The 16686-nt window shown below is 43.9% G+C and overlaps 1 protein-coding gene across 1 annotated transcript in view; it reads right to left on the bottom strand.

Moving 5' to 3' along the window:
* Positions 1-5804: 5804 nt before the first annotated feature.
* The window catches only part of LOC308289438 (NACHT, LRR and PYD domains-containing protein 3-like), a gene marked incomplete at its 3' end in the record, with an annotated part of 41960 nt that continues 31078 nt past the window's right edge, over positions 5805-16686 (bottom strand). The window contains exons 11-12 of the mRNA XM_080731127.1: positions 6319-6389; positions 5805-5873 (exon numbers count right to left, since the gene is read on the bottom strand). Coding sequence (XP_080587253.1) covers positions 5805-5873; positions 6319-6389 — 140 coding nt within the window. The remainder of the gene's footprint in view (positions 5874-6318; positions 6390-16686) is intronic.

Genomic DNA, 16686 nt, shown 5'->3' with positions numbered 1-16686 from the left:
ATGACTAAGGTTTGTCTCTTGGTTTGATGCCCAAATAAGGGATAGTGGATGTAATCCCTTTCCCAGTCTAATTGCATCTGTGTACATGTTACGTATAATTATTATGTTTTTACCAGTGGTGTGATATGGATTTTAGAAGTGGTACCCCTCTAAATTCATGACGTCACGTGCACGTCACGTACGCGCGCGCGTGCACGCGCATGTGTGCACGCATGCCTGCCGCGCGGTGCTAGTTGAAATACTGTATTCAACATCACAACATTTTTTATGTAGCCTAACTATATTTCTTATTATTTAGTTACATTGTTAATTAGTTTCAATGAATGTGTTTCAATTAATGTATTTCTTTATATCAAATATAAAATAACTTTACATATTACATAGACTTTACTTTACAATCATAGACACTTTCGGAACTCTCCCTCCGCTCTGCATGCAGCTCTGACAAAACAACACACAGCTTCATTTTTCTTCCACTGAAGTAAACTAACAGATGAGATGAGGAGACGTTTTCGCGAACGGCTGAGCTTCCCCGCGGCGCAAACGATTGTGGATCACAAGAGTGGGGAAGCTTATCTCGGAGCTGCATAGCGGAGGGAGGGGTTACGAAAGGAGCTAAATGTCCAGGCTTCTCTAAATGTCTGCAAAGAATGCAAGGCGAACGTGCTGCTGGCCGTGTACAAGTGTAAATGAGGATGTAGGTGAGAACTGCCTACCCGAGTATTGTTATGCAAAGCAGCTAGCCAGGTAAGGGGATTCAGTCCTGGGGATTCGTGCTGACCGCGGCAGCGCGGCGTCACACGTGCGTGCACGCGCGGGTCGTGTGTGCGTGCATCTAGGGCGTGCGTACGTGCAGCTTGAAAAAAAGAAGTGTGGGCTCGCCGAGCCCACGGCATCTCACCCCTGGTTTTTACAGCATCAATATAAGCAGCTTTGTTATCATAAGTGTACCAAAACAGTACAGAACTACTTAAACCTTTCAACTTTCATTGTATTGTGATATAGGTCTACTACGGCTTGCATGGGCCAGCTATCTCTGGTCCATCGCGTCTCCTCCCAGAGACGCTCTGACAGACCCGTCGGGAAACGCCTGGACTCGAGATTGTCGGCCCCTCCGAGCGCTCAACATCAGTCAAAATAAACTAAACTACTTCACTACTCACCAAACCAAAGGTCGTTTTGCGCTGTTGAAAGTCTATTCTCTGCGGTGGTGAACCCCTCAGCACCCCACCTACTCTGTAAAATACATTATTTTTGGCATGAAATAAAGTGCATCCAACTCGACCACCGCTTATTTCCGGGTTGTGAACTATTGTATCTGCGGTGGCCGCTAGGTGGCCTGAGGTGTGTGCGTTTTATTTCATGACAAAAATAATGTATTTTACAGAGTAGGTGGGGTGCTGAGAGGTTTACCACCGCGGAGAATAGACTTTCAACAATGCAAAACTACCTTTGGTTTGGTGAGTAGTGAAGTAGTTTAGTTTATTTTGACTGATGTTGAGCGCTCGGAGGGGCCGACAATCTCGAGTCCAGGCGTTTCCCGACGGGTCTGTCAGAGTGTCTCCGGGAGGAGACGCGATGGACCAGAGCTAGGGCCGGCATACCGCTTAAGGTCCTTGCACACAGGCGCGTTTATCCGCACGGATAAAACGGACAATTTCATTTTTTTAATAGAAAACAATGATTCTCTACGACCTCATGCACACCGGATCCGAATTAGCCGTGCGTCGAGTGGTTGCGGATGTGCGTTTTTTTCTCGATCAAACCCAGTTCGATTTGGGCGTCTTGTCACATGCGGTAAAAAAACTCATCACTCCTTTTATGACTCCTTTTGGGATCCGCAGCGCCGATCCCGCACAGCCTTGCACACCAAATCCAATGTGTTTTATTCATGCAGCAAACGCAAAAAAAAACGCAACTGTCCTGTGTGCAAAGGGCTTTAGTCAGGCTTAATCTGTCATTGACCATATTTGGTCAAATTAAGCCTTTCCCGTAACGTCGCACAAAGCCCTGAGAAATGAACCTGTAAGGGTCCATTTGGTTCCATGTGTTCACTCTCAGAGTTACAGGGGATGAAGCAGGGACCCTTTAGCTGAGAGGGACCCCTTAGCTGAGAGAGAGATGAAGCAGGGACCCCTTAGCTGAGAGAGAGATGAAGCAGGGACCCCTTATAGCTGAGAGAGAGATGAAGCAGGGACCCCTTAGTTGAGAGAGATGAAGCAGGGACCCCTTAGTTGAGAGAGAAATGAAGCAGGGACCCCTTAGCTGAGAGAGAGAGATGAAGCAGGGACCCCTATGAGACAGAGATGAAGCAAGCCCAGAACACAATGTACTGCAACATGTCGTGTGCTTGTAGATCTGCTATTTTCAGCAAATGTTCCTCACAGAAAGTTGATGAAGCATCTCTCTCTCTCTCAGCTAAGGGTCCCTGCTTCATCTCTCTCTCATCTAAGGGGTCCCTGCTTCATCTCTCTCAGCTAAGGGTCCCTGCTTCATCTCTCTCAGCTAAGGGGTCCCTGCTTCATCTCTCTCTCATCTAAGGGGTCCCTGCTTCATCTCTCTCAGCTAAGAGGTCCCTGCTTCATCTCTTTCAGCTAAGGGGTCCCTGCTTCATCTCTCTCTCAGCTAAGGGGTCGCTGCTTCATCTCTCTCTCAGCTAAGGGGTCCCTGCTTCATCTCTCTCTCTGCCAAGGGGTTCCTGCTTCATCTCTCTTTCAGCTAAGGGGTCCCTGCTTCATCTCTCTCAGCTAAGGGGTTCCTGCTTCATCTCTCTTTCAGCTAAGGGGTCCCTGCTTCATCTCTCTCAGCTAAGGGGTCCCTGCTTCATCTCTCTCTCTGCCAAGGGGTTCCTGCTTCATCTCTCTTTCAGCTAAGGGGTCCCTGCTTCATCTCTCTCTCAGCTAAGGGGTCCCTGCTTCATCTCTCTCAACAGCTAAGGGGTCCCTGCTTCATCTCTCTCAACAACTAAGGGGTCCCTGCTTCATCTCTCTCAACAACTAAGGGGTCCCTGCTTCATCTTTCTCTCAGCTAAGGGGTCCCTGCTTCATCTCTCTCAGCTAAGGGTTCCCTGCTTCATCTCTCTCAGCTAAGGGTCCCTGCTTCATCTCTCTCAGCTAAGGGTCCCTGCTTCATCTCTCTCAGCTAAGGGGTCCCTGCTTTTTTCCATTTTTTATTTATTAAAATTAAATTAAAAAAGGTTATCGGGAAAAACACGGCCAGCTCACGTATCAGGAGGGTAGTATAAGTCACCAGAAAATAAAATAAAATAATGGGTGTTTTCAATGAATCTATCATGGTTAAAATGAAGTTTGAAGTTACAATGGGTGTGTATGTGGAGAGGCCCTGGGCCTGGAGGGCCTGGTAACATTTACATCAAATATCTAAATATTCAATCAAGCAAATTAAAATCTGTCCAGAGTGTTCATAAAAGCCTGATTAGACGAGAAAATGACCAAAAGTACAATTTTGAGAAATGTGTAATTTACTGGAGTATTTCAAATACTTTTACTTCTACTGTAGAGAGGGTATCTGCATATTTCCTAAAGTGACAATTTAAGGACTTTAAAGACCCTTTTAGTACCTCTGGTCAAACATTGGACAAATTGTCAAATATTAGAGGCTGAAATTGTAATAAAAAAACAAAAAAAAACAAAAAAAAACAGCAGATCTACATGCTCACAATGCCTCGCAGAAGATCAATGGAATAGATCGAGTCAAACTAAATGTAATGCCAACTCCTACAATTCCAACTGCTCGTGCAGGGTGGGGGGTCCCCCCCCCCACCCTGGGGGTCACGGCCTGAAAAGGTTGAGAAGCACTGCATTAGAGGTCCACGACGTGGCAACGCGTCAATCTCTTGGATGTGTCTGCGTGCCCTTTGGCGCGTTTGACGCGTTGTACAGTAAACTATACTGTACTGTTAGCTACTGTACGGTGACGAAAAACACTCCCATTTCCCGAAATGCAGCGCGAGATCACGTGACCGGGAAGTGCTGCAGGGGCGTCACACCAAATTCTGGGCCCTGGGTACAAGGATTCACTGCGGGCCCCCCATGAATGTTAACTATTGAAAAATAGCAGATATACAAGCTCACAGCGCGGCACCGAGTGCCGCGCTGAGAGCTTGTATACCTGCTATTTTTTTTTTTTTTTTAATCGTGAAAATGTGTGCAAGAAACCTATGTCAAGGACCCCCAAGATGATGTATGTATTTGGCCACAGACCCCAATCTCAAAATATTTAGTTCCAGGGACCCCCAGAAGCAGAATTTGAGTTAGAAATGTTCGCTTAAAAAATACATATATTCAAAGATTTTCACACATTTTCACAACTTTTCAAAAATAGCAGATCTACAAGCTCGCAGCGCGGCACTCGGTGCCGCGCTGTGAGCTTGTATATCTGCTATTTTTCAATAGATAAAGTTATTAGGGCCCCTCCACCACCTTGGGCCCCGGTAACTCAGTCCCACTTTCCTACCCCTTGTGACGCCCCTGAGTGCTGTCTCCCTCACAGATATGGACGAGTTTCCCAGTCGGTGCAAAACCCTCTGGAGATGACACACTCTCTATGAGAGTAAAAAGTATTTTTGTTTGCTGGGTGCAGATTCTGGTAAGTATCAGGCAAGAAGGGGATATCCGCACTCTCTGAAGTGATTTCTTTCTTGTAGTTTTATTTCATTAAAAAGCACAACAGCAGTCTCACCGTGTGACGGACCGGTTTCGGCCTGTGGCCTTCCTCAGCGTCAGTAAAAACTCCCTCACAGACATGCCTGTTACGCTGCTGCAGAAAGGTGCATTTTGCTCCTAATCTAGCTTTTAAATCACCTTCATGTTCAAAATCAAAACGCGACCTTTTCTACCGGACGTTACAAAAGCACTGTGGCCCGCGACTGTTTAAAAACTGTCCTGACGGAAAGAAAATATTATCGTGATAAACAGGACATACTTGGATTACATTTACTCTGATTACTTTTTTTGCCAGGAGGGCCTCAAAGGTAGGTAAAATGCCAGGTTGCCATGGCACCTGTCGATTAAATGTTGAATAATCCTGGGCACCCGCTGTGTTAAAACCATCACAATTAGGCCAATGTTTGACCAGTTTAATTGAGTTTGGCCTGCTAGGTAGGGCCTATAAACCTGAAAAAAAAGAAAAAAGAAGGGGAAAAAAAAGATGAATCAACTATTTACACAATAAAAAATGGTCAAACATTGGCATAATTGTCAATTATATAAGAAAGAGATTGTTTCTCTTTTTTTAATAGCCGATCTACAGTACAAGCTCGTAGATTGTCTATTTTCACAATATTTAGATTGAAGATGCTTGTCAGGGTGGGGGGGATGGGGTCCCCAGTTCAAATATGATTATTCTGGGGGGTCCCCAGTTCAAATATGATTATTTTGAGGGGTCCTCAGTTCAAATATGATTATGTTGTGGGAGTCCCCAGTTCAAATAAATACAAGGACACTTCTGTCATCAATAAACATTTATTTGATGTTATCTTTTTCAGAAAGCATTGGGAATATAATTTGTGGAGCAGGTTATGAATGCTAGACATTTACATTTATTTTATGTATGTTTATGGATCAATACTGTAACAGGTACATTAAATACAGTATGTAAAACTACTCCCATTTATTTGTTATACTTGTTTTGAAAAAATAAAATCCATGAAAAGGTAAAAATACAACAGAACGTCCTCCTCACGCATTAGAAGGACAAGATCAGTCCTTAGTATCATTGAGTCTACCATTCATTAGAAGGTCTTTCCCTCTCTCTCTCTCTCTCTCTCTCTCTCTCTCTCTCTCTCATGGAGGAGAGGAGGAGTCATAAAGCCTCAAGTCATCAGAGACATTATGTGTCCTCACAAAGACACACTGAGGCGGAGGAGTTATAAAGCCTAAACCCAGGGTAGAGTGGTTCAGTGAATGTGGACTGGAAGGTATAAAGGTGTCTCAGTGAGTCAGAGGACACGTCATAGAAGGACAGAGTCCCAGCAGCATGGTCTACATACACTGCTACTCTGTTGGGGTAAGAGAAACCAACAGGGAGGACAGTCAGCCTACTATTGTGAAGGACAATGTAAAGGCCTTCCCCACAGTCCAGACTCCAGGACAGATCATTATGTCCAAGCACACTACCCTTTCCTCTCCTGCTGATTCCTCTGTAAGACACTCCTATCTGAACCATTCCACTCATCTCTACCTCCCAGTAACAGCGTCCAGTCAGACCCTCTGTACACAGAACCTGATCATACTTATCATCAAATCTGTCCGTATGATCAGGGTATGACTGAAGCTCCTCCCCCTCTGGCCGAGTCACCTTCCTGCTGTTCTCAGAGAGACAGAGTTTTCTGCTCGCTGTGTTTGGATCCAGTGTGAGACGATGGAAGTCTAGAGAGAGAGAGAGAGAGAGAGAGAGAGAGAGAGAGAGAGAGAGAGGGAGGGAGAGAGAGAGAGAGAGAGAGAGAGAGAGAGAGAGAGAGAGAGAGAGAGAGAGAGAGAGAGAGAGAGAGAGAGAGGGAGAGACAGACAGAGAGAGACACAGAGAGAGAGACACACACACACACACACACAGCGAGAGAGAGAGACACACACACACAGAGAGAGAGAGAGAGAGAGAGAGAGAGAGAGAGAGAGAGAGAGAGAGAGAGAGAGAGAGAGAGAGAGAGAGAGAGAGAGACAGACAGACAGACAGACAAGACAACAGAGAGAGAGAGAGAGAGAGACACACACAGAGAGAGAGAGAGAGAGAGAGAGAGAGAGAGAGAGAGAGAGAGAGAGAGAGAGAGAGAGAGAGAGAGATAATAGTTACTTTTTAAAAAAGTGTCAAGAAATGTAACCTTTTACAAAAGTAGCAGATCTACAAGCTCATATCCCAGGATTCCATGGGCTGTGAGCTTGTAGATCAGCTACTTTCTCTATTGAGACAGACAGGGTTGATTTAGTCGACTAAAACTATGATGAAAATTGATCATTGACTTCCTTTGATAAAAACTAAATGAAAACTATGCTATGATGACTAAAACTAAGACTAAATATATTGATAATTTTGGCAACAAATAAAAACTAGACTAAAATGCTAGGGAGGGACTCGTGGAGAAGAGATCCAGTAGAACTAAAAGGTTTGGCTGTGCTTGGCTGTTGCACTCTGAAAACAGCACATCTACAAGCTCACAGCGCGCCACAGCGCGTCGTGCTGTGAGCTTGTAGATCGTCTATTTTCAGCATGCAACCAAGTGTAAAATATGCCATTACAATGACGCCAAAATAAATTTTAGTCTACAAAATTGCACAACATATATAATAGCAGATCTACAATCTGACAAGGCGACATGTTGTGAGCTTGTAGATCTGCTACTTTTGTGTGAAACTGTAGTATGATGAAGTTTAATTTAGCAAAATAAAAAAGTAAAACGTATAAATATGGAGATATGAGGTTTCTTCCTGACAGTGATGATATGAGACAACAAACCAACATCAACAATCAATGCTTCTCTTAAAGCAGCACTGTCACTTTAACAACTTTATAGCATAGATTCAGGGGGTCCCTGCTAGGGTCTGTATTACTATGTATAGACTCAGGGGGTCCCTGCTAGGGTCTGTATTACTATGTATAGACTCAGGGGTCCCTGCTAGGGTCTGTATTACTATGTATAGACTCAGGGGGTCCCTGCTAGGGTCTGTATTACTATGTATAGACTCAGGGGGTCCCTGTTAGGGTCTGTATTACTATGTATAGATTCAGGGGGTCCCTGCTAGGGTCTGTATTACTATGTATAGACTCAGGGGGTCCCTGCTAGTGACTGTGATTACTATGTATAGACTCAGGGGGTCCCTGCTAGGGTCTGTATTACTATGTATAGACTCAGGGGGTCCCTGCTAGGGTCTGTATTACTATGTATAGACTCAGGGGGTCCCTGCTAGGGTCTGTATTACTATGTATAGACTCAGGGGGTCCCTGCTAGCTCTGTATTACTATGTATAGACCCAGGGGGTCCCTGCTAGGGTCTGTATTACTATGTAAAGACTCAGGGGTCCCTGCCAGGGTCTGTATTACTATGTATAGACTCAGGGGGTCCCTGCTAGTGACTGTATTACTATGTATAGACTCAGGGGGTCCCTGCTAGCTCTGTATTACTATGTATAGACCCAGGGGGTCCCTGCTAGGGTCTGTATTACTATGTATAGACTCAGGGGTCCCTGCCAGGGTCTGTATTACTATGTATAGACTCAGGGGGTCCCTGCTAGTGACTGTATTACTATGTATAGACTCAGGGGGTCCCTGCTAGGGTCTGTATTACTATGTATAGACTCAGGGGGTCCCTGCTAGGGTCTGTATTACTATGTATAGACTCAGGGGGTCCCTGCTAGTGACTGTATTACTATGTATAGACTCAGGGGGTCCCTGCTAGGGTCTGTATTACTATGTATAGACTCAGGGGGTCCCTGCTAGGGTCTGTATTACTATGTATAGACTCAGGGGGTCCCTGCTAGGGTCTGTATTACTATGTATAGACTCAGGGGGTCCCTGCTAGGGTCTGTATTACTATGTATAGACTCAGGGGGTCCCTGCTAGGGTCTGTATTACTATGTATAGACTCAGGGGGTCCCTGCTAGGGTCTGTATTACTATGTATAGACTCAGGGGTCCCTGCTAGGGTCTGTATTACTATGTATAGACTCAGGGGGTCCCTGCTAGGGTCTGTATTACTATGTTTAGACTCAGGGGGTCCCTGCTAGGGTCTGTATTACTATGTATAGACTCAGGGGGTCCTTGCTAGGGTCTGTATTACTATGTATAGACTCAGGGGGTCCCTGCTAGGGTCTGTATTACTATGTATAGACTCAGGGGGTCCTTGCTAGGTCTGTATTACTATGTATAGACTCAGGGGTAGGGATGGAGCTTGTTAATTTTTATTGATAATGAGCACCTTATCGATCATGCTAACCCCCCTGGCTCCACCGAGCGCGTCGAGCGTCGCATCAACGTCAACGCTGGGAACGCTCCGGTTTTACTCAATGAAGGGTGCTCCACTGCCGACGGCAACGGCAACGTCGGACGCTCCCGTGACGGCGTCCAAACTCAGAAATCACCCCGGTTCAATTTTTTGACGGCGTCCACAACGTCCAGTCATGTATAAAATATGATTAGATGCATTGTAGGCTATATTTAAATGTAGGCTATATAGCCTACGTGCTTTTCTGCTGTTGGCTATCCATTCACGTCATTCACAAGGGTGACCAGATGTCCCAAAAATCCTAGAATATTTTTAATGTAATTACCTGGTCTCTTTGATAGAATTATGTATAAACACAACTGGCTGGGAAACAACTCCTTTCTCATTTCTTCCTCCTAAAACAGGTCAGCAGTGAGGGACTGAGTCTGAAGTCATGCAACGTGTTGTGAGCTTGTAGATCTGCTACTTTTTTCGGCACTTTACACAGCATAATTGATAAATTAGGCATAACTTTACAGTTGATAATGCTAATATCCTCATCTGATCTTTGATTGAAATATCAACAAATTCACGCTCAGTGGAGCCAGTCGGACGTCAATGTGACGGCGTCAAGACGCAGAGCAGCGCGACGCCGCCAGTGGAGCCCTGGAGTTATCGAGCCGGGCTTTTATCGAGCCCACTATTGAGCATTTTCTGTTATTTTGTGGAAAGACATGATGAGACACTAATATATATATATATATATATACACACACATATTTAGGTATATAATTGCGGCCGTAGGTCGCAGTTTAGTATCAAAACCTCCACCGGCCGTCCGTCGGTCGGTCGGTCACACGTCACACGTCACACCTTTGCCCTGCTCATATCTCCGCATCAGTATGACATCACACCACATGTGTACACAAACCTTTGTGTACGTTGCTGTGGCAACAGTCTGTTGTTGCTGGTCTGTTAGTGTACGTTAGCAACCACCTTAGCAACCATGGTTTTACCCTAGCAACCAACTGTTTACCCTAGCAACCAACTGTTTACCATAGCAACCATGTTTTTTTACCCTAGCAACCAACTGTTTACCATAGCAACCATTTTTTTACCCTAGTAAAATACCAAACAATACAGGTTCTCAGGGTTCTTGAAGATCAAGAGTCTTGGTCAAATACTTCTGTTGGTTTCTGCACTGATCATTTATACAATTCAGCTGTGTTTGCTTGTGTCATCATGATGAGGTCATAAATCAGCCATGCCCAAATATAGATTTTACGGGTTTACATGCTTACTCAGTTATTCGTTATGTGAAAGTCCTATGACGTCTATGATATCTGACATCATCATACATACATTCCCTTTTATGCCCATAAATGGAGATCCCCTCTGTAGAACCAGCCACTGACATCACTGTAATGTCAGGGGAACCAAATCCCTTTTATGCCCATATATGGAGATCCCTGTGATGCCAGGGGAACCAAATCCCTTTTATGCCCATATATGGAGATATGGAGATCCCCATGTTGCCAGGGTAACCAAATCCATTTTATGCCCATATATGGAGATCCCTGTGATGCCAGGGGAACCAAATCCCTTTTACGCCCATATATGGAGATCCCTTATGTCATCAATATTAAGCCCATATCTGTGAATATCTATGGGTACCAGATGTCTCCATATATGGTTAAATGGTCCGATATACATCACTGGCCAGAAGACCAAGAAATGATGCAACCTCGCCCTTTGCTTTTCTCCCTTAGGCATCTTACTGGTAGGTAGTTTAATGAGGAATGCAGTATGGTGGTAGGTAGGTAGTTATGGCCTTTGATGTAAGATTTTCACTTTCTAGGATAACTATATTTGCTATTCCCAGATGATGCCCTTTTAGGGTACCCCTCATGCCCATATATGGAGATCCCCAGGCTTTACTAATTAACATAAGTTTTATGCCCATATATGGAGATCATTGTCCCAATGTCATCAGATATATGGGCATAAATGGACACAGGCAAACTAGATGGGCTGTATGGATATCCAGATGTGTGATGTAAGTGTTTTATTCCAAATGTGGCACCCCACAGACATATTTCCAGAAACAAAATCCCTTTCATGCCCATATATGGAGATTTCTGATGTCATCAATCCCAGGCCCTGTAAAAAATATGGTTGCTATGTTAAACAGTTGGTTGCTAGGGTAAACAGTTGGTTGCTAGAGTAAGAAAACATGGTTGCTATGGTAAACAATTGGTTGCTAGGGTAAACAGTTGGTTGCTAGGGTAAAAAAAACATGGTTGCTGTGGTAAACAGTTGGTTGCTAGGGTAAACAGTTGGTTGCTAAGGTAAAAAACATGGTTGCTATGGTAAACAGTTGGTTAGTAGGGTAAACCTTCAATGATTTTGACATCTTGTTACTAATCTGTCGGTAGATAATGCCGGTCTTATATAAGGGTCATTTGTGTACGGTGTGATGTCATACTGATGTCAGCAGTGTGACAGGAGATAAGCGACCAACGGTCGCTTATCTCCCGATTAGGGAGTCTTACTGGTATCAAAACCTCCACCGGCCGTCCGTCGGTCGGTCGGTCGGTCGGTCACACGTCACACGTCACACCTTTGCCCTGCTCATATCTCCGCATCAGTATGACATCACACCACATGTGTACACAAACCTTTGTGTACGTTGCTGTGGCAACAGTCTGTTGTTGCTGGTCTGTTAGTGTACGTTAGCAACCACCTTAGCAACCATGGTTTTACCCTAGCAACCAACTGTTTACCCTAGCAACCAACTGTTTACCATAGCAACCATGTTTTTTTACCCTAGCAACCAACTGTTTACCATAGCAACCATTTTTTTACCCTAGCAACCAACTGTTTACCATAGCAACCATGTTTTTTTTACCTTAGCAACCAACTGTTTACCATAGCAACCATGTTTTTTGGAGATAACCGACGAATCTCACTAAGTCTGACCTCACAAGCCCCATATTTGGACACGAACAACATATAACTCCATATATAGAGACATAGCTGCCAACTGTTTACCATAGCAACCATTTTTTTACCCTAGCAACCAACTGTTTACCATAGCAACCATGTTTTTTTTTACCTTAGCAACCAACTGTTTACCATAGCAACCATGTTTTTACCCTACATCCCTCCATATATGGAGATAACCGACGAATCTCACTAAGTCTGACCTCACAAGCCCTATATTTGGACACAAACAACATATAACTCCATATATAGAGACATAGCTGCTCACATCAGTATGACATCACACTGCTGACATCAGTATGACATCACACCGTACACAAATGACCCTTATATAAGACCGGCATTATCTACCGACAGATTGTGGAGATAAGCGACCAACCGTCGCTTATCTCCCGATTAGGGAGTCTTACTGGTATCAAAACCTCCACCGGCCGTCCGTCCGTCGGTCGGTCGGTCGGTCGGTCACACGTCACACCTTTGCCCTGCTCATATCTCCGCATCAGTATGACATCACACTGCAATTGTCCCTTTATACTGTAGGGCTCGTTTGTGTATTGTATGACATCACGCCACATCATCGGCTGAGGACTGTGTGATGTCATCATATCTCCATGTATGGAGACATAAGTTGCTCATGCCCAAATATGGGCTGGTGAGGTCAGACTTAGTGTGATGCGTAGGATATCTCCATATATGGAGATTCAACTTCAATGAGTATATAAGACCGGCATTATCTACCGACAGCTGCTATAAGCCAACCCTGGCGATAAGGTCTGAGTCGAAGAAATGCTTCTTTCCTGGCAAGAATTGCCCCTTTATACTGTAGGGCTCGTTTGTGTATTGTATGACATCACGCCACATCATCGGCTGAGGACTGTGTGATGTCATCATATCTCCATATATGGAGACATAAGTTGCTCATGCCCAAATATGGGCTGGTGAGGTCAGATTTAGTTTGATGCGAGTTTATCTCCATATATGGAGATTCAACTTCAATGAGTAACCATGGCAAACTGTCAACTGCCCGTATGTCTTGATAATTGGTAAAACAAACTTTTGGCCTATTTGTGGAGATAAGCGACCAACGGTCGCTTATATCCCGATTAGGGAGTCTTACTGGTATAAACTATAGGCTAACATTTCCATGTCTCTTATTTCTTTTTTTTTACAGTAAATGCATATCTATTTTTTTTCCATTATCTTTTCTATGTTTTAAGCAACAACAAGAATCTATATTTGCACTACATTTTACTAGGGCCTTCAAATACAGTACTTTAACAGACAGAAGGCAAGTAACCTTTTTATTTTTGGAAAATATTTGAAGAAACTAAATGTGTACCGTCTTTTTAAAAGTGTAATTTATAACACATAGTATGACGGTGTCACGCAACAAAAAATACCGAAACAACAAGCTCACACCGCCTCTGCTCGCACCGCGTTGTGAGCTTGTAGATCTGCTATTTTCGGTAGACTGAGAAGAAGTCACGCTGGCAACGCTACGGATTCATTCGCACAGAGCGATACATTATAACTCTATGGCAGGGATTTTAAGCACCCCAAACGGATTATTATCGATGGAATCATTCATATTTTCAAGCACCACATACTTTGGGTGGAAGAGAACGGTTGTTGCGCTGCTGCAACAGCCGACGCTGGCGTTGTTTCAACTCGTCGCAGACATGCAAAGTTATTGATTGCTCTTGGGTCTCTGCACTATGGACAAGTGCCTCCGTCTGCATTGTCGAAGTGTTCCCTCCCGAGCATGATGTAACAACCGTGCTGCATATAGCCCATTGCATTTAGCTCTCCCCTTGTCTTTTCAAAAAGGTAACCAAACTTTTTAGTGTTTCACGCATTCCACCGTTGTTCTGCGGCACGCACTTCCAAAGCACACGCAATGTACCTCCCGACCCGGCATGACGTGACGTTGTGACGCTTACCCGATAACAGGCTCGACAAGCCAAAGGTTTATTGATACTCGGGTCTCGATACATTCAGAACCGGGTTTGTAATGGACCCGGTGTTCGGGCTCCATCCCTACTCAGGGGGTCCCTGCTAGGGGCTTGACTGTATTACTATGTATAGACTCAGGGGGTCCCTGCTAGGGTCTGTATTACTATGTATAGACTCAGGGGGTCCCTGCTAGGGTCTGTATTACTATGTATAGACTCAGGGGGTCCCTGCTAGGGTCTTGACTGTATTACTATGTATAGACTCAGGGGGTCCCTGCTAGGGTCTTGACTGTATTACTATGTATAGACTCAGGGGGTCCCTGCTAGGGTCTTGACTGTATTACTATGTATTGACTCAGGGGGTCCCTGCTAGGTCCCCTTAACTCCTACAATTCCAAGTGTGTGTGTTTTCCTGGTTCCTAGTATACCTATTCTGGAGGGAACATTCTCCAATAATAGCAGATCTACAAGGTGACATGTCACAGCTCAGCGTGTTGTGAGCTTGAAGATCAGTTATTTAGAAAGTAGAAAATTGTGCAGAGGGTAAAAAGACCAGACCAAGTCCAGGGCCAAAGGTCAAGTGTATGTTAAAGGTAGGGTAAGTGATACTTTTTACGAGACCAAGTATAAAATCAGCCATTACGACACCAAAAAGGCCAGCAAATATATTTTTTTATCAACACAATCACCTGTAAAGTCTGCTAAAATATCATGATGTTTAAAACTAGACTAAAACTAAAACCTTTCAAATGAATAAATTACATTTTAATCAAAAGCCTAGGACTAAAACGAAATAAAAATCAACACTGCTAAGAAGTAGCGACTTTGTGGAGCCAGGATGGTCAAGCCAGGCTGAATGCTCGTTCACGTCTTCCTTTAAAAGACCAAGAGGTCGAGCACAGATTTACTGATCCCGAAATGGAGAGGAAGCTCTTTAATACGAGGAAGTACATTTATGAAATAAATCCTGCTGTGAATGTGTAACTACCCCCGACATATAGGTTAGATTATAAAATATAGCAGGGGTCCTCAATAGGCGGACCGCGGTCCATGTCCGGACCCAGGCGCACCTCCGTCCGGACCGCGGCACATTTCTGAGAAATCTCCGCACAGTTGTATCTGACGATCGGACTGACTGTGTGTGATTTGTGTTTGTGTGTGCGTGGGTGTGTATGTGCTCATTCGCTCAAACACATACACAGGCTCACAAGACACACCCCTACGCCAATTTGCAAGCCCACAAAGCGTAGCGGGTGCAACGTGCTGTGGGCTTGTAGATCAAAGGTTTTCCTTCCCTCCGAAGCAGCGCTCTCCATGCTGCTCCCCCCTCCCCTCCCCTCTCCACACACTCATGCCGCTCGCTGCCTGAAAAAGTTGCTAAAACCTCTTGGAAACCATTGCTCCCACTGGATTAATAACTTAGAGATCTTCTACCTTTGGCTGTTCAATTGGAGAGGACAACAGCAACACATTAATATCCACGATGTAAGGCTCCAACTGCTTGCATTAGACGAGAAATGGTCGCGAAACTCGCGATGCGTGATCATGCGTCTTTAACAATGTGATGTGTCGTCGCATATTATTGCCAGCTATCCTAGGCTGTGTTAGGTTAATAACTATGACTCGTTGACCCTGATTTGACTGGCCATTTGACATAGGCAACCAGCACAGTCTGGCTTTTGCAGTACGTGTGTCAACTGAATGTCAAGTAATCCTCTCCCCCTCACGCTAAGTTTCACTTTATTTTCCATTCTGAACGACAAGCCTAATATTGCATTCATGCTCTTTAGTTTCCAATAATTAAACTATAAGCCAGTGTTTTATTGCTACACAATAAATGTAAATAATGTAGCCTACTCTACATGCATAAATAATTATCCATTCATCCATCCATCCATCTTCAACCGCTTATCCAGCATCGGGTAGCAGGGGTAACAGTTCCAACTGAGATTTCCAAAGTTCCAAATAATAATAATAATTAAAATAAACAATTCTAATGATTATAAAATAAACATACATACATACAGTACATACTGTATAAATGTATCCGCCTTATTTCGCCTTCGCCTTTTTTTTCGGACCCGGACCTGTTTCAAAAAAATATTTCTGGACCTTCAAGATTTGTATTTGAGGACCCCTGAAATATAGGTTAGATTTACTAACCACTGCTATTAACTGAATGTGTAACTACCTATAAAATATAGGTTAGATTTACTAACCACTGCTATTAACTGAAACTTCAAAATTGTCATATAAATAAATATAATTAGTCTAACATAATTCTTCATACTCACTGTAAGCATAATATGTAATGTAACAGTAGCCAATTTACAAGCTTTATCAAACTGTAAGGTGATAAAAGTAGGCTTCAGATTTAAGGTGCATTTTACTAATTATAGAGAGTGTAAGAAGTGGTTAAGATTAAACCAATAGGCTATGTTTCCTAAATTATATGGAATTTCATGCTTTGAAAAACAAAAGTGTGAAAAACCCATTGGTTTGTGATCAGATTGATGCTTAATGAACAACAAAGACCAGACACGCAACAAGGTGACAGCGGGATGGTGCCTTTTTTACATTTTGTATCTATACTGTTGAATATTTGTGATCATTCAACACACGTTTAATTTTGAAATTGTACTCTTCTGTCCTCCACATTATTATTAGTATTAGTAATTATTTTACCGACGGCACGGTGGGCCCCAAATGACTCTGGGCCCCAAATGACTCTGGTCCCCAAATGACTCTGGGCCCCAAATGACTCTGGTCCCCAAATGACTCTGGGCCCCAAATGACT

Source organism: Nannobrachium achirus, assembly GCF_963921795.1.
Source record: "Nannobrachium achirus genome assembly, chromosome: 8".
Taxonomy (NCBI): Eukaryota; Metazoa; Chordata; class Actinopteri; order Myctophiformes; family Myctophidae; genus Nannobrachium; species Nannobrachium achirus.
Note: the sequence above shows the minus strand (reverse complement) of the source record. Positions and strands in the feature narration are given on the sequence as shown.